The 25,186-nt window shown below is 44.5% G+C and overlaps 1 protein-coding gene across 2 annotated transcripts in view; it reads right to left on the minus strand.

The window, feature by feature from the left end:
• Positions 1-5,368: 5,368 nt before the first annotated feature.
• The window catches only part of St6galnac3 (ST6 N-acetylgalactosaminide alpha-2,6-sialyltransferase 3), a 529,184-nt gene continuing 509,366 nt past the window's right edge, over positions 5,369-25,186 (minus strand). For both annotated transcript variants that reach the window (XM_059266479.1, XM_059266480.1), the window contains 2 exons: positions 8,101-8,208; positions 5,369-7,089 (listed from right to left, as the gene is read on the minus strand). In XM_059266479.1, the coding sequence (XP_059122462.1) occupies positions 6,903-7,089; positions 8,101-8,208 (295 nt within the window). In that variant the 3' untranslated portion in view covers positions 5,369-6,902. The remainder of the gene's footprint in view (positions 7,090-8,100; positions 8,209-25,186) is intronic.

Here is a 25,186-nt window from a genome sequence, read left to right on the forward strand (position 1 = left end):
CCCACAGAGTTGATCAAGTAAGCTGACGTGTAAAATGAACAACTATCTAAACATGATACTCAGCGGCACATATGTAGAGTTTGAATAAAAGAAAATAAGGGGCAACAAGAGAGACAGGAGGGATGGAAGGGCGGGGTGAGGAAGACAGAAGAAGGTCTCCACTGTAAGCAGCTTTGCACTAAACTGACTGTTAATAAGCCTGGCAGAGCAAGAAAGGAACTGTAGCTTAGCATCTCACAGTGTGATCACAAATTCCGACTGCCAGCTGGATTGGCTTAAGGAACACCAAAGGCATTAATGAGTCACACCTCTCTGCATGATGGCAAGTGTGTTTCCAGACAGCTGTCCTTAGGAGGAAAGACCCAACCTGTAAAGGGAAATTACTCTGTGTCCCGGCTGGCCCTATGGTCGGGATGAATCTCTCCCACCTGCAGTCCTGCAGCCACTTATAAAATAATTACACAGAGGCTTATATCAATTACAGACTGTATGGCCTATGGCTTCAGCTTCTTGCTAGCTAGCTCTTTCACCTTAAATTGACCCATTCCTACACATCTGTATGTTGCCACGTTGCCATGGCGTTACTGGTCTGCTGGCATCTTGTTGCTCCTTTGGCAGCGGGCTGGTGTCTCTCCTGACTCTGCCCTTCTTCTCTCTGTATCTCTACTTGGATTTCCCACCTGGCAGTAAGCTTTCTTGCCATAGGCCAAAACAGCTTTACTTATTATCCAGTGGGAGCCACACATATTCACAGCATACAGAAAGACATTCCACAGCACCAGCCTGAACATGGTGGCACCACTGCATGGGCTGAGGAGAAGAAAGCAGGGCTGTGCCTGAATTCCTCTTCTCTGCTTTACACTCACCATCATGGACCAAGCTGCTCTTGATGTGATACCTTGGCTGCCAGGATAGACTGCACTCCTCTTTGAGCCCCCCAACCCTTCCTCCTAAGGCTTCATCCGCTATTTAAACACAGTGATAGGAAAAGTAACAAACGTAGTTCAAGTGAACTCCAGAAATTCCACAGGCTGGCAAAGCCTTCTCTTGTTATGTGGGCCATCCTACCCTGGATGTCTTTCTGCCTTAAATATAGAGTGTATCAAGTACCCCAGTCGCTGTTTCTTTCAGCTTTGCTAACCCATCCCCATTTTTTCCTGTTGTAAAAACCAACTAAAACCTGCTCATTGTCCTTTGCTAACCTGTAAGCTTCATTCTAAGATGTGTATAAAAATGCAACATGACTCCAGGAGACAAAGTCCCTTACCAGCACACCATTGTGCATCCCGCCTCTTCTCTAGATACATGAAGATTACAGGTCTCAAAAACGAATAAGCATCAACAGCAAAGATCGTGTGACCCTCGCAGAAGCATGAGTGAAGCATAAATACACTATGCATAACAGAACTGGTATTTATTCAGTGACAGTGACGTTAAACACAAGGAAATGAGCACTTTGCGGCAGGCTGGGAAACAAGGGTCTATCAATGCCCAGGTTTCGATCCCTTTGAAGTTTCTTAGAAGAAACTGCTCAATATGTCAGCAAATACAAGGATCTGGCACTTGGCTATTTATTCATCGAACGCTCTTCACCTTCATAGAGATGAGCTCCTGTTTTACCGCAGTCTGTACAGCATGAACAAGAAGAGACTTATTTGTAGAGAAAGAGGCACTTTCCTACCTCAAAAACAATTTTGTGCCTATTCTGAAAAGAAAAGAAAAAAAAGTAAAGGACTTAAAAACAACGAAATGAGGTTTTCTGTGCTGTTACAATGCCCAAGGAGAGCTCTGTTTCAATGCCTTTGCAATTTACATGCAATTTTATTCTGGTGGTGTCTCTATGGTCAGCAAAGGCAACAGCAAAACAGAACACTACTTCTGAGCCATGGGAACCATTTGAATAGCACTTGATGCACATAGTTTCAAAATTCTCCACTTGTAACAGTACCATATAAGTGGACTTTCAAATTGTGCATATTGATCGGATCTTGTGGCACATCGGGTGTTTATATACATTGGTATATATGGCCTCAAACATGTACTAACCCACGCAGATGAACTGGTTTGAGGATGAGGACTGTTCTGCTCTGAGTCCAAGCCAAGAGCAGGGAGGGCCTTCCAGGTTAGCAAGTAGTCTCCATCACCAAGCAGCCCCTCAGATACCAAGGCCTGATCACCCTCAGTGACAAACAGGAAGTAAGAAATGCACCTTTGTGTTCTCCATATGAGTCTCAACATCTCAGGACACTAGAACACTACTGGTGTTAACAACACATGTGGAGACTGGAGCAGACAGGCCAGCCCTGGAGGTCTGCCCCCAGGTGTACAAGACAACTGTATAGTTCAGGACAGGGAGCGGCTCCATTCCAGTGGAGCCTTGGTTTCCTTGGGCAGATTCTTTCAGAAAGCCACATATGCATTCCCCCAGTAACTACTCAGTGTTTCTAAGAACACAATGGAAAGTGCATTAGAGAGACATGTGATAAGATTCGGGGTGTCAGGACTGTTATCAGACTGCTTTACAGTCAAGGTTGAGCTGTCGTCACTTCCATAAATCTGGTTCCTGGACTGCAGGCTACAGGGGTGGGGTTGGCTGCTTTCTGAGGTGCTTTTGTCTCTGCATTCCAGTCTGCTTAGAAAGCTGATCACTGGCTCCTGAAGTCATGGGATCCCTTCACAAACAGAATCAAATGATGAACTCTCACCAGTTAGAAATGCAGTTAAGGATGAGTCCTCTTCCTTGTCTTGGGATTGCGATTCATATGTCCTACGGTATGCCAACTGCCCCTGGACAGTGTGGTCAAGCCTTTAATTTGACAGGACATATTCAGTGCTTGTGTGAGACAAAAAATGTAAACCATACATTTACATCTTCTTGCTTCTCAAAATTAAACTGATCTCACAGTTAATGTCCAATTAATCCTACCAGGTGAAGTAAAAGTGCTGTCTCTTTTTCCAGGAAGGCCATGAGTGAGTCTTTCTGAGGGCTGTATCCTCCCGTGGAGGTCAGCAGGTTCCCGGTCCACACCAAGACCTCAGAGAGCAGTCTTCTTGCACAGTGACTCCTTCCCCACAGCAGTCACAGCACTATGGCTGTGCACCAGAAGTCATGCAAACCCAAGCGCTGCCTCCTGCCTCGTTTGAACAGGAGGACCAGTGTCCATGTTGGCCCGCATGAAGCGGGCTGCACTGTTTTTCAGTGTGGCTTTCGCTGAGCTGCGGATGGCAGAGTCTGCTGACACAGACTGCTATACTTACATGTCTACTTGGTGACACTGTCCACTGACTGTATCCCTGGTTCTAGAGTTAGCATCTTCTCTGGTTTGCTGCTCTGGTCAGCCATCGAGAATGGCTTATATATGTTTAGCAATCAGTCCATTTACCTTGGATGTTAGTTTGGGGTTTTTTTTCTTATCAGGATTCAAAATGAAACCCAACAAATTTCAGCTGAAGTCAAAAATAGAGTTTTCTGTGATTCATACATAGGCAAAGAATACAGAATCATATGTATGCTTTCACATATAGTTATAAGTATATATGTATGCATATACCTGTTCATATATCACATTCACAAATGGACCGCATGTTCCTATATACAAACATACCCTCAAACTACTCATTTTTTCTTTGATAGTTTTGTTACCAATACAAAATCATTTTTCATCATACAAATACACATCAGTATGACATAGATAGGCTAACTTCAAAAGGATTTTAAAATCCTCTAACTTTTCCCTTGGTTTTTCAAGATTTCCAAAAAGTTAGAAATACTATTCTATGACTTTATTTAAAAATATGTCTTAGGACTGAGTACTCCAAAGTCTCACTCTCCACACACTGTCCTGTTGTGGGTCTTTGTGTTAATTCCCATTAGCTGAAAGAAAAGCTCTGCGGAAGGTTCAGGAACTAATGCTCTATGGACATGGTAATATGTCATTAGGAGTCATTTTATTGATATGGTTTAAAGATTTATTTTTATTACTTTTATTTATGTGTATGCATATGTGTGTATGTGTGTGTATATCTCGTGTATGTGGGTGGCCACAGAGGCCAGAAGAGATCACTGGGTCACCTGGAACTGGAGTTACAGGCAGTTGTGACTCCCTAATGTGGGTGCTGGGAATCGCTGGGAACCAAAGCTGGGTGTCTTGGAAGCACAGGAAGTGCTCTGACCTGCCGAACCCCTCCAGACCTGGCCTGTGATTGTGAACTGCAGGCGTGTATGCTGATTGCAGACATCTATGGTCATTTTCCATAGTCCATCTGCCTGGTGCCTTAGATGATACCAAAACATATCTTCACAAATATTAATATATAGGATAGCTGTGCACCAGTGCTCAGTGAGGTCCTTTAACTTTCCCGGTGTTTGGATGTGGATGACCTTTCAGTGGACTGGAACCCGCAGAACTGACTGGAACTGTGCATGACAGATGCTCTCCTTGAATCACCCCTTTGCCTCTCTCAGCAAGTCCAAGACAGAAAACTTCTCCACATGGGAGAGATTAGAGTTTGCATTTCTATCAGAACTGAGGCTGGAAGAAAGGAACAGGAAATGGAAGCAGAGAAAATTATTATTACAGAGAAAAGCAAATCCGGAGTCTGTCAAAGCCCTGATTGCAAAGGAATTCAATGGGGTCTCCATAAAATGCTTTTTGTTTCCTACAGAGAGAAAACAAGAAGGAAGGAAGCGGGAGGAGGGGGTGTGGGAGAGGAGAAGAGAGAATAAAGATAGGAGGAGTGTGGGGAAAGGAAGGGGGGAGGAAAAGGGGAGGGCCGTTCCCATTCTATCAAAGCCTGCCTTTGCCACACAGTGAGGGAAGGGGGATCTTGCCGAAGTCCCCGTGAGAAAAAGCTATAGGAAGAAGGAGAGGAAGCCCTGGAGTTTCTCATCGGTAAGCACCAAGTGTAGAGTGGGCCCTCCACTAACCAGACAATGACGTAAATCAGTCATGCCATTCCCAGAAGCATTCTGATTAACTGAGGGTTTGTTTTTATATAAAAGCAGAACTTCTGTATCACAATAGAGGAAAAACAACAGTTCATATTTTTAGCATGGGTATTATTTATTTTTCTTTAAGTGGGCATTTCAATCCACTATCCGCTCTAAAAACTAACATTCACAGAACTGAAATTCACATACGCAAATGACAGAAGAATCATCAGCCTCTCTCCAGTGGTGAAGGTGAGGTTTTAAAACCGCAGAAGAGGGCAGGACAGGATCCTCAGTCCTAGGAAAGATTTGCCACGGTTCTACAGACGAGGTGTATTGTTATTCCTAGCTTCTGAAACACTAAGCTCAGCCTGGCTTTTGAATTCTTGTGCCAAGGATTCAAGGACATTTGTGGATGCTTAGTACTGTCTCTCACCGAGTCTACAGAGATGAAGCTGCCTCGGTCCTGGGACGGGAAACTATATTTCTCTGCTTCCATTGTTCCTGAGCCCTCGTCTTCCCACCACCTGGACCTTGAAGCCAATGACCGGAAAAAAAAAAATCTAAGCTTATAGGGCTACTGATCTATGACACAGCTATCCTTGTGGCCATTTTCCATAATCTTGGTATGCTATGCCATATTTGGCACAGAACTCAATCACTTACTCATTTACATAAATGCTATTCTATATAGACAGTCTAAAGTGGAGCAACCCGGGACACATGAGCATGGCTAACAGAGTGCGGATCAGCTGCTGGAGATGGCAGAATGTCCAGCGAGGTGGTCATGGGTGTTACGTGGTACAGCATGTGTGAAGGGACTCAGATGACAAAGCACCTTGGGAACTGTTTCCCTGTTCCATCACCATTTCACTGTTACAGCAGAACATAGGACGTGCTAAGGGACAAGCTACCGCACGAAGGCAAAAGCTCGGGTTGGATTCAATGATATGAAGAATCTTTCATGTCTAATGTTTGGCACTTGGCATTGATAATGTATATGGATAGACACACCTTGGGCTTACAAAATAGAAATTTGAATTTAAAAATATATATTATGAATATGGTAGGATACAAATTAATGCAAAAATATGTTTTGCTTTCCCTGTTTCATGATTTTACAAAGCATATCATTTTGTGGTATTGGGTGTTGAAGCGGAGTGAGGAAACCCTTTGGTTATGTTCCAGAAATGCTTTCACAGTATATGTTATTACAGTGTTGAAGTTGTATATCTAACACGTTAATATTTAGTACTCAACCAAAAATAACTAAACACTAACATAGGTAATTGTACTAACATGTTTAGTTATGTTGTTTGGAGCAGGGAGAGCACAGCTGTCAGAGTGAAAACTTCTCAGTATTTGCTACTTGACACTTTTTGAGTCAAGTGTCTGCGATAGTCCAGTAACCCTGATAGACAGGAATTACATGATGCCTTCATTGCTACATTAAGTAGATGGCCTGAGGCGTTAGCTTCGAGACATCTGGAAGGAAGGTGGTGCATCAGAAAAAGATGCCTACCCTCTCTCAGACTAACTAGAAACCGTGGCAAGATATCTATACCCTGGTAGAATGACTTGGGACAGTGTTTGGTAGCCAACCATTTTCCAAGATGGTGGAGCTGCCCAAGCACTCAGTAACCTTGCCTGACAAGGCCAAATCGGTCTCTTCTGGAAGCTTCTGTTAAGGAATTCTGAGCAGCTATCTTGAAAGACAATCTTCCTGTTTTCTTTAGTCACAGCTGTCGAGCCACTGGCCTTCGATTCTAGGTGAGTTGTAAAGTGCAATATGTAGGGCTGAACCACCAGAAAGAACAGAATGAACAGGACCCCCTCCCACAGAACGCCAAGTTCAGATGCCTAGCAGAGTCAGCATCCACATCAGAGGATGTCCAGGACCATGATGGTCACGATCATCCTTGCCCGCCCCTTCATCTTCCCAGCCGCAGTGTCAGCATCGGGAAACACGGCATCAGGACACTGTCCAGTTCGGGTGTGTAAATATTATTCTGTGCTTCTCAGCCCACTTGGCAAACACTTTCTTCTCGGTGATGAACCTGTGTCCCCCGTGTGGGGCGTGTTCGTGGAGAAGATACTCGTTGCATTCATCCTTCCCTTGCTCATAGTAATGATAGGGGACTTTTCTATACCCTTCTGTCCTGGAAAAGAAACAAGACAGGAGAGGGAAGACTGAGCCAAGGATGAGACAGGCATTTACAAGAATCCATTATGTGCCCAGTAAATGCATTTACTTACAAACCCTCATCAATGGACTCAGTTAAAAGCTATTACAGATGAAAGCTTTTAAGAAGCAGGACCAGTTTTAGTGCCCTAATAGATCAAATACAATTTACATATCACACTAATTACATTCAAACCCACAGTCCACTTTCAGAGGAGATGGTATAGGACACAACAAACCGTACAAAGGCCGATGCTCCTGGAGAGGTAATGAAACTGAACTTTCACGGTGAAGTTTGGGGTTCATCTGTGATCTTTAGACTTAGCAGTCATAGTACAAATGTGTATTCATGAAGACTGTGGCCCAGGGTTACATTTTAACAGTATGATTAAATGTTCTGAATCACATTGTGGGAATGGTTGGTAGAGGAACTGTATTTCACCACCAAGATGAAGCACAAGTCTGGCAATCTGATCAGAATCAATCCTGCCAGCAACCACACACACATTTAAGAATCTGGCAGATTAGTCACACATTAGTGAAATAAAATTCTTGGGAACTCTGTTGAGCCTAATGCTTCTCTGAGGCATCAGAGCATTTTCTTCTCTATGAACAAACAGAACCATTGGCTGACAGCTGTCCATCAAGCCCTCGGAGAAAAGAGACGTGGCAGCCTTGATTTTGCAAATCAAATCATCACTAAACTTGCTCTAGATTTTCAAGCCCCGAGTCCTGGACTGCGACTGATTAAGGGAAAAGTGTTCCTTCTCACGTGTGACATTAGGCTGCAGAACACATTGTTTTCTTTCTATTACTCTTAAAAGTCAGAACATGATGCACTGACAAGAATATGTCATGTTGGCAAAGAACACCCGGAAGTAATTGTCATCTGATCTATTTCTCAGATTTATGGCATTTCAATGAATTGTGATATTTTGACACGATATCAGAATTGGGGCTGCATGGAAGTAATTTCCTGTGATCTTACTTGCAGTAGGTGTCGTTTATCATCCCATAGACGTGGATACTGTAACAGGCATCCATGGCCAGGATGAAGGTAAACCACCCGGTGCTGAGATAGGAGCCAGACTGCACCCTGGAGGGACAGAAACGGATAAAACAAAATGCAGAGTGACGAGGAAGTGCAGTTAGAAACAAGCCATACATTATCAAGAACACAGTACCCGTTATCAGGGGGAGCACTGAGAAACCTGACAATCTGTCAAGGATACACACTTATTCTGAATTATCTCTGAATAATTTATAGGCACACTCTTATTCTTTCTACCTTAAGCCTCAAAGCTATGCTGGGTGGAAGAGAAGCCATATGGCAAATATCCTAAGTCAAATAATCCTGCTCCCTGCAGGTGAAAAATAATTTATTTGGTTTTCCATAAGACACAAATTAGGGGTGTATATCAGAAGACAGGTTTTCTGAAAGTTGCTTAAAGCTCTGATGAGCACTGAATGATAATGGTGTCTTGCTTTCCTGGACACAGCACTTTCTCAGAGTCTCCTTAGGTTCTATTACATATTTTAAAATTATATTTGTGTGGGTATGTGGATGTGTGGGTGTGTGTATGTGATTGTGTGCATATGTGGATGTGTGGGCATGTGACTGTGTGCATATGTAGATGTGTGGGTATGTGACTGTGTGCATATGTGGATGTGTGCTGATCTGCAGCCCAACCTTGGCTTCTACATGTAAAGTAGATACAGTGTAGGTGAACCTGGTCCATGAAAGTATCCAAATGTTTTCCTAAACAGACTTGCAGGCATCAGGAGACAAGCTGCTTCTTAAGACATGGCTTCAGCCCCATGGACACAGATTACTGGACACCTATAATGTGCCAATCACTTGTACAGATGCTATAAACACAGGAGTTACAACTCATGTATGCTGACTGGAAGATTAGATTTACATCCAGGTGCTCTGTAAAGTTTCTCGGGGATTGCCTCTGTGATGATGGTGACGTGAGTCAGGGGTTGGGAGAGAGGACAAGGCCATGTGGACCGTGGCAGGGAAAATACATTAGGAAGACCAAATAGCACAGGTCTATCCCAAACATGGAAGCGAGCCAAAGCCGTGTGTGTGTGTGTGTGTGTGTGTGTGTAGTGCAGCAATGGGGCTGGGGATGATTTAATCAGAGACAGTGCAGACTGCGGGGGTCTGCCAAAGGCAAATGGTTCAGGATGGATCTCTGTATCTGTCCTCAGCCAAGCCGAGCTAATTCATTCAAAAGGCTAGGCTGTCTCAGATTGCCCCAAGTCATCTGGCAGCTGTGTGGCACAGCCTCCCCTCTGGACTCGGGGCTGGTAGGACTGCAGCCTGTCCATCCACCAGCGAACACCCCCATCACCACTCCAGCTGCGGCCTCCAGCCACAGGTCAGTACCCGCTGATGTCCACAACCCACTACTACGGATCTAAGCCCTTAACACGATGCCATCCACAGGTCTGAAATAGAACCCCTCCTTCCTTCCCGACTAGTGCCAACCTAGAATATGCCAACATTTCAGGAATTACATGCACTCCCAGAGGGAGGTGATGATTCATTTTTTTAAATTATTTTTTAAACCTGTGTGTGATTCTCAAGGAGAGGCCAATAAAACCCACCCGTAGCCTCTCAGCTATCTTGTCTCTGAGTTAGAACTGCTTCTACTTAATAATCGGTGTGTGTGTGTGTGTGTGTGTGTGTGTGTGTGTGTGTGTGTGTGTGTGTGTCTGCGTGTTTTCCATGTGAAGAATACAGTTGGACCTCTATGCCTGTGGGAGATTGGAACCAGGATCCCCATACCTATCCAAATCTTCAGGTGATCAACCTCTGGTATAATGGGGAAGCATTTGAATAGTACCTACACACATTCTCGCAAATGCTTCAGGCCTCCTCTAGGGTAATTATAACTAATATAGTCACTATATAGTTGAAATACGGTCTTATTTAGGAACAGTCTGTTAATGGTTTATACTGATGCAATTCCCTCCACATAGTGGAGGACAGTATTTGGATCTACAGTTGATAGAACCCAGGGATCCAGAACCTATGGACACTGAGGGCCATGTATTCCAGAGACTGGACCATTGAGTTGTCTCTACTTTTCTATGGGATAGAACTAGTAGTGATGTAGAAGTGTGGAATGTGTGCTCCATGAGTGGGAAGGGGTCACCTGAAGGACAGAAAGACTATAGACAATGTTCTTAGTACATGGTTTAGCCAGAAGATGATCTGTATTCCAGGGTCTCAGGAGCATCAAGGAAGAAACCCATTTATTTGAAAGCAGGATCAGAAGATATGAGTGTTATAACCTAATGTTTCCAAAAAATTTTATATTCTGTTGGTGTACTGAATTTGCATGGCCATTGTTCTTACTGGGTTATATGCTTGCCATTTTTCTTGATTCTTCCATTTTTGCCTATTTTATATCCTTTCCATACTTCTTCATTAGTAGCTCAACCAGGCACAGATAGGGAAACCTAAAATCACAGCTTTTGTTAGAATTGGTTGTATTTGTTTGGATGCTTATATTTGTTAGACTCAAACATAGCATTTGTTTATATTTTGGGGGGGAAAATCCTTCACTGACTGTGCTACAAGCTGGTATGATCTGATAGGGAGAGACACTATATTAACACAATTGGTTACCATCTAAATCAACACACCAAAACCCTGTCAGGTTACAGTGTTACAGTCAGAACACAGTAGAGTGTAGGCTGACTTAAACATACTTGGTCTCACAAGCCAACTTGACCACTGATTGAAATGGAATGCTATAGACAGTTCACATAGCCTCTTTGAGTCAGTGTCCTTGTTTCTAAGTGAGATGATTGAACTCAGTCCTATCTGAAGTTACTTCCAACTTTAAAATCAAGTGATTCTGGGTCACCAGAGAGCATTTTTTTCTATTTTCAAGCCTTCACCAGTGAGCTCTGCACCATGCTGCATGTATGTTGATGAATACAGTTAGCAAGCATATGAATTCCATGATCAGTTAGGCTCACTGGCACAATGGGTATGGTATCAATGTCTGGGGTGTAAGTGAGAAGAGAGAACTAAACAAAGAACTCAACTTTGTGGTGGGGGTAGACACCATGACTAAGGCTTTTAGAAGAGGTGCTCTGTGTCTGCATTTTAACAAAAACTGGTCACAGAAGATGCAAGAAAATATGTATGAGCGAGAACTGTTGAGACCAAGACTGAAAAAAGCACAGGGACAAATAGCCAAACAAATGGAAACACATGAACTATGAACCAATAGCTGAGGAGCCCCCAACTGGATCAGGCCCTGTGGATAAGTGAGACAGTTGATTAGCTTAAGCTGTTTGGGGGGGGGGCCAGGCAGTGGGACCGGGACCTGTCCTCAGTGCATGAGCTAACTGTTTGAAACCTGGGACTTATACAGGGACACTTGGCTCAGCCTGGGAGGAGGGGACTGGACCTGCCTGGACTGAATCTATGAGGTTGAACTCAATCCCCAGGGAGATAGGAATGTGGGGTGGACTGGGGGGAAGGCGGGGCGGGGGGAGGGATGACAAGGGAATCTGTGGCTGATATGTAAAATTAAATTAAATTATAAAATTTAAAAAAATAAAATAAAAAAGAAAGAGTATTATGAGACCAGGGCATTGAGAGCAAACTTTAATCTCCATGAGAATAAATAGAAATTGAAACATACAGTCCTTCTTTCGACGAGTTCCTTCCACTGTATCTCAGGATAAATGGGGGACCCGGAAGACAGCCTAGCTCAGGATAAAGGAGGGTCCTTTGTGCAATATCTGGAACTCGAAAGCCAGTGAGCTGTCCTGCCTTCTTCTGGTCCAGCCCAGTCATTTCTGAGACTGTGACTATAAGCATTCAAAAGTGAGTCCTCACGGGGATGCAGGGCACAGCCATCATGTATGTATATTATCCAGGAGAAGAGGGTCAGGAGTTTTAAAGTTTAGCATCTGTCCAAAGACCTTCCCACTTTACCAAATAATAAGGACTTGAAAAACCACATTTATGATACTCAGTTCCTTTCAGGCCTGACCTGATTCATTTCCAGGTAGACAGCCCACACTAATTAGCCCTAAAGCTTCCCCAACATTATGTGTTGTGTTTGATTTACATGGGGAGAGGCCTACTGCCCTAGTGCCCTGTCCTAAAAACGGGGCTTAATTAGACAGTGACACTATTTTCCCTCAACATCTCTGGCATTTTGAGACTTGAAATGTCATGAAGTTTCCTATCTACAGAATACGCTAGGGTTTTCACAGGGGCTTCTTCTCAAATACTGTGAGTTACTGTTCCTCTAAGATGTTCAACCTGAAAAAATACAGGTGCTAGCTAAACCCAGGAACACTTCCAAAACAACAGCCTGGGGATCTGAGGCCTTAGAGCAGTGGCTCTCAACCTTCCTAATGTTGTGACCCTTTAATACAGTTCCTCATGTTGCAACCTAACCATAAAATTATTCCATTGCTACTTCATAATTGTAATTTTGCTATTGTTATAAATTATAATGTAAATATCTGATATCCAGGATATCTGCTATGGGGGATGTGACCCACAGGTTAAGAATCACTGCCTTGGAGGCACTCACTGGCCTTTGTGGGGCTAGCTCTGGTAATTCATATAAGGGTGCCACTTGCAGGCCCCTGTGTTCAGAAGTGAGTGTAAATCAAACCTATGTAGACCTTTTAAGGTTCAATAATGACAACTACAAAAACCACAGTACTGGTGTACGTGGACCTGTTCATATATCTCAATGCGCAGAGATCTGGGATAGGCATCAATTGCCTTAGAAATTCTTAAGTCTCTTCTGGGACACATATGATGTTGTAACTTGTCACTCATGCATGTAGCACTATGGACCAGCTGGCCTTCAGCCATAGCAGAGTATACAACTCTCATATTTTGGGATCAATAAAAACAATTATCACCATCTACAAATAAACCATCAAGTTTCCCACAGGGATGGCAAGAGACCTGAAGCCCCTGATTCAGTGCAACTGGAAAGCTTAAATTAATGCCGTGGGATAATGAGCCATGCAGGAGAAAAGGAAGGTAGGGCTGTTACCAGGAAACTATCAATCACTTGTTTCCACTGGTCAGACTCAGCATCCCTCTGCTCCTTAGTAATCAAGATACTTACAACCTGGAAACCACTAAATGGACTTACTCATCTCTTAGAAAAATGATACTGTCAACACACTGATCTAGCACATGCTTGAAGGCATATCATTTGAAACATCTCTCCTCTAATTTATTACTGATAAATACATAAGCCATTTCACCCTTCCATGTCTCCCCCATTACTTGTTATCTAAAGGCCATGGCATAAATACACAGACTTGTTGTCTGTCAAGCTATTATTTACTTATTCATTTTCACCAATTTCAATATTTTTGGCCATAGTGTCTTTCCTTGTCTGCTACTCTGGTTTGTCTTTTCATTTTTGGAAACATGTTGTGATGTTCTTTCCTCTATTCTTTTCTTCTAGATATGATCAAGGGGAGGGACTGAGAACTCCAACATGGTGATGCTTCAACAGAAAATTGGGTAATGTTGAATTATTATTTATTCACACCTGGTTTCCTGGTCATCTGACACCACTGCTTCAATGACTTAGGATTTGAATAGGAGAAGGCTATGTTTTGCTGCGCCAAATCACTTTCTCGAGGCCATTCTTGGTGCTGTTGGCATTGTGGATGACAGAGTTCTTTGTGTGGCAGTGGGCTGGGCAGCCCTGTATTGTTTCACATCTCCTTGTCAAGGCTTTCTTAAGAAAACAGTAGATTCCTTCACACACACACACACACACACACACACACACACACACCTCTGGTTTAGGATAATCTCTAACTCTAACAGACTGGTTCTCCTTGATAAGCATTCCCATCCTGCCTGACTCCTGTCCCTCCGCCACCTTTTAGATCCCAGCCAAGCATTCTCCTTTATTCTCCTTTCTACACAAGGCTATCTGAAGCCATTCGTGTTCAGTCTGAGCTTTGAACATAACCCTAGGAGCCATCAAATTCAGTTAGCTGGAGCTGCAGAGAATGTCTTGGTCTGCAACGGGGACTGTGTTGGAGGAATGGAAGAGAGTCAAGTAGAGCTGAGGGGTTGGAAGACTGTTGATGAGCTGCTTTCTGATGAGATGGTTCCTAGGGAGTCTTAGACTCAAACCTTTGGCCTCAATTCTACTTCTTCCTGTTTCTTCCATGAACCAATGAGAGCCAAGCTGGGGGCACTCAAAGTTAACACTTCAAAGGCATTCGAGGCATTTATCAAACCTGAAAAGGCTCAAGGCCCTCCCTATAATGGAGGTTTATTGGTGAGCACACTATTGGCCATCTGTTATACTTGGGAGTAAAGGCAGAATTTTTAAAAAGAATCAATAGTCCATGTCTTGTTTTAACATTATTGAACTCAGTTCTCTCATCAATATACAATACTGACAGGCTAAATAACAGGAATGTTCCAGATACCTTCCTAGGAAGAAAGAATAGCTGGCAGAATACAGATTATTTAATTAAAAGTATTTTTTCCTCTATTCCTTTCAAAATAACATGGGAAATGAAATCATCTACAGACAAAGAACCTTGATAAGAAAAATAGCAGATTTCCATCAGCAGCACCTTAGGATCCGATCTAATATCATGGAGCCATCCTCCTCCAAGAAGATCTCAGCCATCTGCAACTTGTATAATCCTGTACACTGTTCCACAGTCAGGATCATGGAAGTGGCAAGGAGTTTGCTGTTCACACTGAACATCTGTGCCTCCACCAATGGGACAGGCCCAGCAAATTCTTAGGTAGGGAGCATTTTCTACAAATCAGGTATAAGAGTTGAATCTTTTGCAAATGGACATCAAACTTTCAACCGGATAAAAGCATCACCTTCTAGATGGTAATTCTTAACTGAATACCAAGTCAAGAAAAGACAAGGATGGAAAATGATGACAGATTGGCCATAAGTAAATGAAGAAAGCAGAGATAAACTTCGGAAGAGGACTATACTCCCACCCCATCTGATTTCTCATATGCCCATACTCATCAATAGACACGTGGAATGGGAAGACAGCCGGAGGGGTCTGCTGAGTAGCAGAGACTGCAGTAACACTGTACAAATGAAGCATAGTAAGGAATGCCGTGTTCTTCTCTAAATGTACATTTAAAAGTAAAATGGTACAGCTCAAAAGTATGATTTATGGCTGCTGGGGAAACAGAAGATACCTCTCACAAAAATGACTCTGTTCATTCATCAGAATCAGAAATTAAAAGTTTATTTTGTTTTTACTTGGGCTTTAATGTCCTTTCAGTTGGAAATGCCAATTTCTGGGATTCCATTTGTAACAGGCCCTAAGACCTCAGCACAACTGATGCCATGTTAGAGGTATCTGGCCTTAGAGCCTAGCATGTAGGCTGCAACACCTGCCCAAATGGGAACAAACACCTAATCTATCAAAGACCTCGTCCGTAGTTCCAGGATCCAGGAAAGTCCTTAAATGTACTAACCTTGCTTTTTTGGCTTCTGCAGTTTTGTTTCCTGCTAACTGTTCTTGCTAATGGAAGTACATCAACCTGGATGTGTTCTTGTGCATAAAAGGCAAAGAACAGTGAGGCTTGGGTCTGCATGAATTGGGTAAGTTCCCCATGCATCTGCCAACCAGCAATACAGACTTCCTATTAGGTTTTAAGAGTGTCCATGTGTTCTCTGGTGGAATTACCTTGCAACATTCTAGAAGCCCCAGCAAAATTCTCAGAGACTGAAATGTGAGGGACCTCAGATTCCCTTGGCCAACAATGTGAGGAACAGACAGTTCCTAGGAGGTGTGCACCCTGAGATGTCCCAGGGCCCAGGGAACTTCTCATGCCTCTGCTCCTGTTGATCCAGTGGCTCCCAACACCTCTACCCTAAATAGGAATCTACCAAAAGTCACCTGGATTTGTCCCCTCAGAAGGTGACTTTGTTTATGAAGGATTCTATATAGGACACTTAGGAAAGGCTGGATGTTGCCCCAATTCCAGTGTTTGGGATCTGTGCAAGATATCACCAGATCCGCTGGTTTGGGTCTGTGTGGTGGCCACCCTCAGTTCTTTATTATTGCTGTTCTTTGAGTATCTGTGTGTTTTTGTCAATTCTGTTGACTAGAAGAAAGGGGGCAGTTCCAATACACCACTGAAGCATATGTTAAAACACTTCAAGGAAGGTTTTATGGAGAAGAATGGGTCTCTGACTTTTGTCTGGAAAACTAGACCTTCTGTGAAGTAGATTGGTCCTCTTTTGGAGTCAGATGGCCCAGTGATAGATCTCTGGACTCCAGGCAGTTCAGGCTCTCTAGAATGTCATGACTGGATACCTGGGCCACCCTGACCAATTTCCCTACATTGACCAACAACTTCTCTGGTGCAAGACCCAGCACCTTGGCTTAAGACTTGTGTACCTTCAATGGGGACCCAAGTCTTCTTGGTTTGCCAGGTGGCCCAGAGAAACCCAAACTTCCACCTGTTCTCTTTGCACTGCTGGAGGAAGCTAACCTTTCCCTTGTGTATGTACCAGTGGGACCTCTCGGCACACCTGCTGGGGGAAATAGTTCCCCTGGCTATGCTGGGAGGGTAGGGGAAGAAGTAGTTTTTTATACCTCAGTCACCCTCTCCCCTCCACATACAAAGAATAGCTTTGGCTATAGGATCCCTGAAAGGAACTTCCCTGAGGCAGAGTAGCCCCCATCTGCCCCTTAAAGGAGGTACCTCCAGCAGGCCCACAATCCAGGGGTTCTCACCCTTCCCTTTCATGGCTTACATCTCCTTCTGAATCACTGGAAAACTCAGAACCCACCACACTCTGAAAACCCCTGGGCTTTCATTAGCCTTCTCCAGACAGTCTTTAGTACTTACCAGCCAACCTGGGATTGCTGTCAACAGCTCCTAGCTACCCTCTTCATGACTAAATAACAGGACACAGTCTGGCTTGAGTAGGAAAGGCACTCTCAAGTGGGAAGGGGATCTCCTGTACAATACAGCTCAGGTACAGTGGATTTTCCCCTCTGCCCAGCCTGACTGGTACCCTAACACCAATCAAGGTAAGGAGGCTCTAGACAATTTTCACCAAGCCCTTTTAGGAGGAAAGAAGGCAGCTGCCAGAAAACCAGTCTGTCTAAGGCGAGCAAGATAATACAAAAGCCCTAAGAATCAGCCCTGGGTTCTTGGCCCCTCTGCACGGCTTCCTAGGTGTTCATCCCACAGATCCAGACATGCTGGAAAGCCAGCAAGCAACCACTATTGCTTTGTTACGCAGTTGGCCCCAGATATTAGAGAGACTTCAAGTTAGAAGGGTTTGAGGCCATTGTAACATGAATCTCAGAAGGTCTTATTAATAGAAAAAACCCAGAGCCAGACATTGGGGCGAAGCTGAAAGATCAGAGAAGCAGAATAATCCACAACCAGCCTCACCTTGCCAACTCCTCAGCTGACCTTGTTTCCACAAATCCTCAGATTGAAAGCCCCAAGTCCTCACCCCTGAGGGTCTCAGTTGAACTGCTGCTCAGTTCCTGTCTCCTCATGCCTTATAGACCTTTCTCCACCCAGCCATGTCACTTCCTGGGATTAAGGCTTGTGTGTTTGCCAAACAAAGACATGAGATCTCAAGTGCTGGGATTAAAGGCCTGTGCCACCATGCCTGGCTCTGTTCCCAGTGTGGCCTTGAACTCACAGAGATCCAGACAGATCTCTGCCTCCCAAGTGATAGAATTAAGAGTGTGTGCCACCACTGTCTGGCCTCTATGTCTAATCCAGTGGCTGGCTCTGTCCTCTGATCCCCAGATAAGTATATTAGGGTACATAATACATCACTACAGGCTATGAACAGGTTCCAATTATTGGTGATTTTTCAGGTTTATAATAACCAGGACTCTGTAGAAGAAACACAGAGTAAAAGATGGATCTGAGCAGTAATGGCTGCAGCTCTTAGGGAGGCCAATAAGAGAGATCCCAGAGGGGGATGCCACAAATGCCAGGCAAAGAAGAGGCTAGAGATGGACCACTGCATTGACAAGCAAGAAGGACACAGGAATAATGAATGACCACATCAGAAGAGGGAAGGAGGATGATACCCCATCCTTCATTTCGGTGACCTGACAAGGCCAGAGCTCCATTTCACTGAGTCCCCAAGTGCCCAGGGTAACAGTAAAGGGACAAAATCTGCTAGGTTCCTGGCTGACACAAAAGCAGCCAATTAAGTACTAACAATGCTTTTTGGAGCACTAATGTCTCAATGGATAGGTTCCAAGGGGCTACAAGACAGACTGCCCTCTTTCCCTGGATGACAAGATACTGTGACCCAATCCTTTGTAAATATGCCAGAGTGTCCCTATTCCCCAATTAGGAGATTGATTACAAAAACTTTGGGCAGTCATACTTTGGGGAGGCTACTGCCCATCTTAATGTGAATCCTTCTCAACCCCCAACCCATGTTCTTGTGACCTGCCCCCTGTTGGAGGAACACCTCCTCCAATCAAGTCTAGCACCAGAAAATGATGCTCAAACTTCAGGACACCTGCAGGATTTGCCACAGTGGTATCCTGGGGTCTGGGCTGAGAACAACCCACCAGAATGTCCACCTGTTGAGAACCAATTGTCATCAGTTACTAAATACTGCTACTTCAGTATGGGTCAAACAGTATCCTATGAGCTTGGAAGCTAAGCAAGAGATTGTTAAACACACTAACCAGCTATGGAAAGTAGGGATCCTTTTCCCTTGCCATTTCCTCTGGAAAGCCTCCTTGTTCCCCAAAATTGGGCTCCCAGGATTATCAATCAGTGCAGGATCTCAGAAAGGTCCACAAAAGAGTAGACATCATCCATCCCATGGTTCCTAACCCCTCCCCAGTCTCCTGCTACCAAAGAAATGAGTGTACACAGTTCTAGACTTAAAAGAGGCCTTCTTTTGCCTCCCTCTAACATCTATAAGCAAACCCATTTTTGCCTTTGAATGGACAGATCCCAAGGGAGGATTTAAGGGCCAACTGACCTGTACTAGGTTACCACAGGGGTTCAAAAACTCTCCTGTACTCTTTGATGAGGCCTTGGGGGCTGACCTCCTGACTTTCCACAAAAGCATCCAGAGAGCACCCTATTGCAATACAGGGATGACTTCCTTACAGCTTCAGTAACAGAGGAGGAATGTAAGAAGGCCACCAAGTTAGAGGCACTACAAGCTCTAGGATATCGGGTCTCAGCAAGGAAGGCCTCTGTGTACCCCATGCTACCTACCTGGGATACAACTTAGAAGGAGGTAAACAAAAGCTATCACAGAGCTGATCTTGGGGACCCTATGTATCCCTGTGCCCAAGACAAAGAAATAGGTATGGGAATTTCTGGGGGTGGTTGAGTAATTGCCATTATGGATACCCAGATTTGTGTATCTAAGGCTAAGGCATTGTATACTAGTTACCAGTAGCACCCAGCTCTAAACTCTGACTCCAAACAGAGAGCTCCTGAGGCCCTGAAGAAGTCCCTTATATCTGCACCGGTCCTAGCCCGCCCAGACATCTCTAAGCCCTTGTAGTTGTATGTGATTGAATCCCAGAGTATCACAAAGGAGTCCTTGCCCAGTCACTGGGACCCTGAAAGAGGACAGTGGCCTACCTATCCACAAAGCTTGATCCTGTTTCTGCTGGTTGGTCAGCTTGCTTGTATGCAATTGCTGCTATAGCCATGCTAGTGAGAAAAAACACCACTCACTTCCAGCCAGGAACTGTTCCTAACTACCCAACACTTGCCCACAATCTGTAGAGGCACTCCTAAGGGATGTATGGCCAACACTAAGTAACTCATTATCAAGCACTTCTCCTATACCAACACCATGTCCAATTCCGTAAAGCTGCAGCCATCAACCTAACCATGCTACTGCCAGACACTAAGCCAGCAGAGCTCCTCTGTGATTGCCTGAAGGTGACCGGTGTGATCCAATCTGTCAGACCCGACCTAACAAATGTCCTGCGGCAAAAAGTAGAAGAGGTACTGTGCACTGATGGGGACAGTTGGTTCAAGATGGAATCAGGTATGCTGGGACTGCAACTGTCACCTTGGGCAGGACATTAAGGGCCCAGTACCTCAGCAAAGGAATGTCAACACAAAGGGTTGAGCTTCTGGCATTAACCCAGTTGCTTTGCTGGGCAAAGGGCAAAGTCATCATTGTGTACACAAACATCTGGTCTGCATTTGCCATGGCCTATGTCCATGGGTCCATTTATAGGAACAGGGGGCTCCTCACCTCAGCCAGAAAGGAAATTAAAAACAAAGAATAAATCCTGGCCCTGTTAGAGGCCATACAGCTGCCAAAAGTAATAGCGATTGTCCACTACAAAGGGCATAAAAGAGGAGACCCAAGGAAACAGGGCAGTAGACTTAGCCACCTGGAAGACGGCCCTAGCACGAACCAGTGGGGCCTCTCCAGATCTTGGTCACCCTGCCTAAACCTGAATTTCTCCAATGCCAAAACTACACATTAGGAAGAAAACAGGCAGAAAAAGAAGATGCCAAACAGGAGACAAATGGGTGGTGGCTCTTTCTGGATGGGATATCTGTACTCCCTGCTGCTACTAGAAGACAGACGGTCACCAAACTCCACCAGGCTCCCACTTGAGGGCATACAAAACTGCTGAGTAACTCAGGTCCAGATATTATATCACTCAATTAGACAATTTTGTCAAAGACATTGTGTCCAAATGTACCATCCGTGCACAATGAACCCCAAAGGAGGAAGAAGAGCCCCAGAAGGAATCTGTGCCAGAGGAAGCACCCCTGGAGAACTGGAAAGTGGACTTTACAGAGGTAAAACTCATGGCTTTTGGCTATAAGCATTTGTTAGTTTTCATGGCTACTGTCTGTTGTTTTTTCTGTCAGCTTAGCAGCCACACCTAAATCTAATGATATTTTAACTACTGTCTGCACCCTGCAGTATTGTTGGTTGTTTTTGCTCTTTTGGGGAGCTGCCACCCAGCTCCCAAATAAATCACACATGGAGGCTTAGCTGGCTTGTTTCCTGCCAGCTTTCCTTAACTTGCCGAATCTATCTTTTGCCTCTGAGTTTTTCCTTTTCCTGTATACCTTTCTTTGTTTCTTACTATGTGGCTTGCTGAGTGGCTGTGTGACTGGCCCCTGGGTCCTCCTCCTTCTTTGGCTACTTCTTTCCTGTTCCTCCTCCCAGATTTCTTCTGTTTATTCTCTCTGGCTGCCAGCCCCGCCTATCCTTTCTCCTGTCTTGCTATTGACCGTTCAGCTCTTTATTAGACCATCAGGTGTTTTAGACGGGCACAGTAACACAGCTTCACAGAGTTAAACAAATGCAAGATAAACAAAGAAACATACCTTAAAATAATATTCTACAACACTGCAGCCCTACAGTCAGCTCTCTGCCACTCAGGCCGCAGCCTGGCAGGACTTCCAGCCCTGCTGCCACTGGCTCAGCCACGGCAGCCAAATACAGATTCTAAGTCTCTAGTGTTCTGTTTACCAATAAGGACTCAGGAGTCAGATGTTGGGGTGAAAACCTGCTAGCTCAGAGAAGACGAGAAGCAACCAGCTGACCTTTCTTTTTGGCCAGAGACCCAGCAAGAGAAGCATCTCTCCACTCATCCTAAACCAAAAAAGACCATGAATTTCTAAGTGCCTCCCTACTTCTTCATGTGTGTCTCTCTACCCATATTCCTGGCTTCTCCATCTTTTCTATGATTAATTTCTGGCAAAGGTCCTAAACATTGATTGGAGACTGCATTGTGCCGATAGGTTGAAGAGCTCAGGGTGGATAAAAGGGATGAATAGGACCTGTAAGGAGACTTAAAATATACACTTCGGACCAATAAAAATTGGATCAACCTCCTACCATTTGCCCTTCTAAGGACCAAATGCACCCCTTATCAAGAGGATTTCACCTCATTTAAACTTGTGAGTGGAAGGACTTCCTCTCTCCTCCCTAAGCTAAGAGATACTCATATGGCAGAAATTACCAACCATTCCTTCTTGAATTTCTTGCAGGCCCTACAACATGCTCAGAGGGCTATTCATCAGAGTTTTTGAGAGGCTGTGCCTTTATCTGTGTCAGAGCCTGCCCAAAAGTTCTAGCCCAGCAATCTTATGTGTGTAAAGAGGGTCCTGGCCCAGATCCTGGAGCCAATGTGGAAAGGCCCATATTCTGTGATCCTTTCCACCCCTACAGTGAGGGTCATAACCAGTGTCCCCCTGTGGACCAACTGTACCCAGATGAAATTGGCAACTGAGGACAAGGACAGACAGTTTGTCACCAGGTCCTCCAACTCACTAAGGATAAGACTGACTGGCTCCTAGGACTGGTTATCCTGCCTTCCTAACTTTGTCTCCCCATGGGAAAAGCCCACAACCCCCATAAGCCAAGACCCTCAGTATAGGAATTAAGAAAGGCCACTTTCAGGGAGCATATAAGTGAATTTTTCTACTGAGTCCCAACCCACCTTCCAGGTTGACTCTGCAACAAAATGCTACACCTATAGGCTACTGTGAGAAGAGGCTGCAAAGGAGCATGCCTCTGGGGTTATGGGTCCACTATTGAAATGGGGCCCCAATCTACTCAATACCGCTGGCAGCCTCAGGAACTTCCAGGAGCCAGGTGAATACCATTGTGCTCAGTGGTGTTGTAAAACTGGGTCCTCCTGGGGTCACACTGACTCCTTCATAGTCCTAGAGAAAAAACCACCAAAATCTACCTTTCTTTTGCTAATCTTGGACAATGCAATCCCAATTTCTCCAGAATTTTCTTTGGTAACTACAAGGGTAAAAGTCCAGAAGGCAACAGAAGCCAGCCCCTTGGTGTTCAGGATGCTAGAAGTGTATCAGTTCCTGAACCATTCTCAAGCAGACATTGGTAAAGACTACTGGCTGTGCCTAGACCCCTCCCCCCCACAAACCTCATATCATGTTTGGATCAGAACAAATCAAACAGTAAGTTTCACTTCCAATCCTGACAATCCTAAGTGGGAATAATCCAAGCTCCCCCTGGGGAGCCTCCAAGGAAAGGCTCTCTGCTGAATGTCATTACAGTACACCCTAGAGAGTTCCCCCATGCGGATTCCTGTAGCCAGGCACAGCAGGTTAACCTCCAGAACAGTGGTTAACTGTATTTGTAGGCCTCAGAAACTCCCTGGCTTGTTTGTGCATCTTCGGAATGTTTTTCCACAGAGGAGACCCCGCCCCTTTGTGTCCTTTTGTATGTTATACCATAGGTGTTGATCTATAATGGAGAAGAGGGCAGGGCTCACCTAACCCTAGATTCTGGGCTTCCCCACACACAGCCAGCTGTCCCCACTCTTACTCCTCCTCTGTTGATGGGAGCAGACAGCTCAGACCCAGCTGTCATTGGAACTTCAGCCCTAACTGTGGGGGATGAACTCCAAGGAACTCACTGCTTAAGTAGACATAGACCTGGGCCGTCTGGAAGATTCTATTTCCTGCCTGGAAGTTCATGTAGACTCCTTAGTGGAGGCTAGTCTTAGGAATATCAGAGTACTGGAGCTTGCGTGGCACTGGGAGAAACTTGCTGTTTCTGTGACAGCCAGTCAGGGGTAATGAGAAAAACTTTAGCCATGGTCAGAAAATTAAGGTAAGAATAGAAAAAGAGATGCCAAGAATCTGAAAACTGGTACTAACCCTTGTTTTCCTGGTCCACTTGGTGAACTGCTCTACTTACAGCCAGGGCTGATTCATTAATCCTTTTGCTCCTAGCCCTCACTAAAGGACTCTGCTTGCTCAACTGCCTACTTAACTATGTGAAACAGCGAGTGAATTCTTTTAAATTCTTAGTCCTGAAGGGACAATATAACTCCCTGCCCCAAGATGAGTCCATGATTTCACTCATGCCCATGGAACCAGTGGGGAATGTAACAGGCCTTGAGTCCTTAGCACAACTGATGCCATGTTAGAGGCACCATTCTGACCTTAGAACCCAGCAAATAGGCCCCAACACCTAATCCATCAAAGACCAAATCCATAGTTCCAGGATCTAGAAAGTCTTTAAATGTACTAACCTGGCTTTTTGGTTTCTTTAGTTTGGCTTCTTGCTAACCAAAGTGTGTCAACCTGGATGTGGATTTTTGTGCATAGAAGGCAATGAACAGAACAGTGAGGCTTGGGGCTGAATGATTTAGGGAAGATCCCCATGCAGTCACTGATGTTCTACTAGTATTTAAGAGTGTCTGTATATTCTTTTGTGGAATTACCTCACAACACATTCACTTTTAAATGAATGTCAAACCCCAGAAATGATGGGAATGGATGGTGGTGATCTATCTGGTATACTTCTTTACCACTGACCAGTTTCCAAAGCGCTCACTGTGGACTGAAACAAAGGATAAACTACAGCCCCAACACTCATCTGTTGAACCCTCAACCCCAGTGTTGTGTGTGATGATGAAGAGAATATATTCTTTGAGAGATAATTAGATTTAGGTGAATTTTAAAGATAGGTACCTCCTAATGGCATTACTCTCCTTGTAAAAAGAGAAATTAGAGTTCTTTCCCCTTCTACGACAGGAGGACACAGTCAAAAGACAGCCTCTACAAGTCAGGAAGACAGCATCACCAGATGATGACAGAACTGCTGTGTAGACCCTGGGTTTTCAGCCACCAAAAGTGTGAGAAAATGAAGGCGTTCTTCAAGCCAGAAGGTCTGTGGTATTTGACCTATGGGAATGAGAGCAGCCATGGACAATGGGTGTCCCTTCAAGCCATCCTCTTACAAAAGGAACTCACCAGTATGTTTTTCTTTCCCTGAACTCTTGGCCATAGTCATTTGGATCCACTTTTTGCTGTTTGTACACATCTTCGTATGCCAGCATCTGTCTTTTAATTCTTTACTAGTATGCATGTCCACTCCTGAAATGACCTCATCTGTTTCTAATCTGTTAAGTTCCACTCTGCTTCTCCCACCCATTTAGGAAAATTGTATGAAGTATCTGGTACGTGCGGGGTGCTGCATTGTCTCTGGAAATCGCAAGTTCCTCTGATCTCAGGTCAGGTTCACACCAGGGAGACAGATGTGAAGACTGCCTTCAAAGTGACG

Source organism: Peromyscus eremicus, chromosome 6 (assembly GCF_949786415.1).
Source record: "Peromyscus eremicus chromosome 6, PerEre_H2_v1, whole genome shotgun sequence".
NCBI classification, from domain to species: Eukaryota; Metazoa; Chordata; class Mammalia; order Rodentia; family Cricetidae; genus Peromyscus; species Peromyscus eremicus.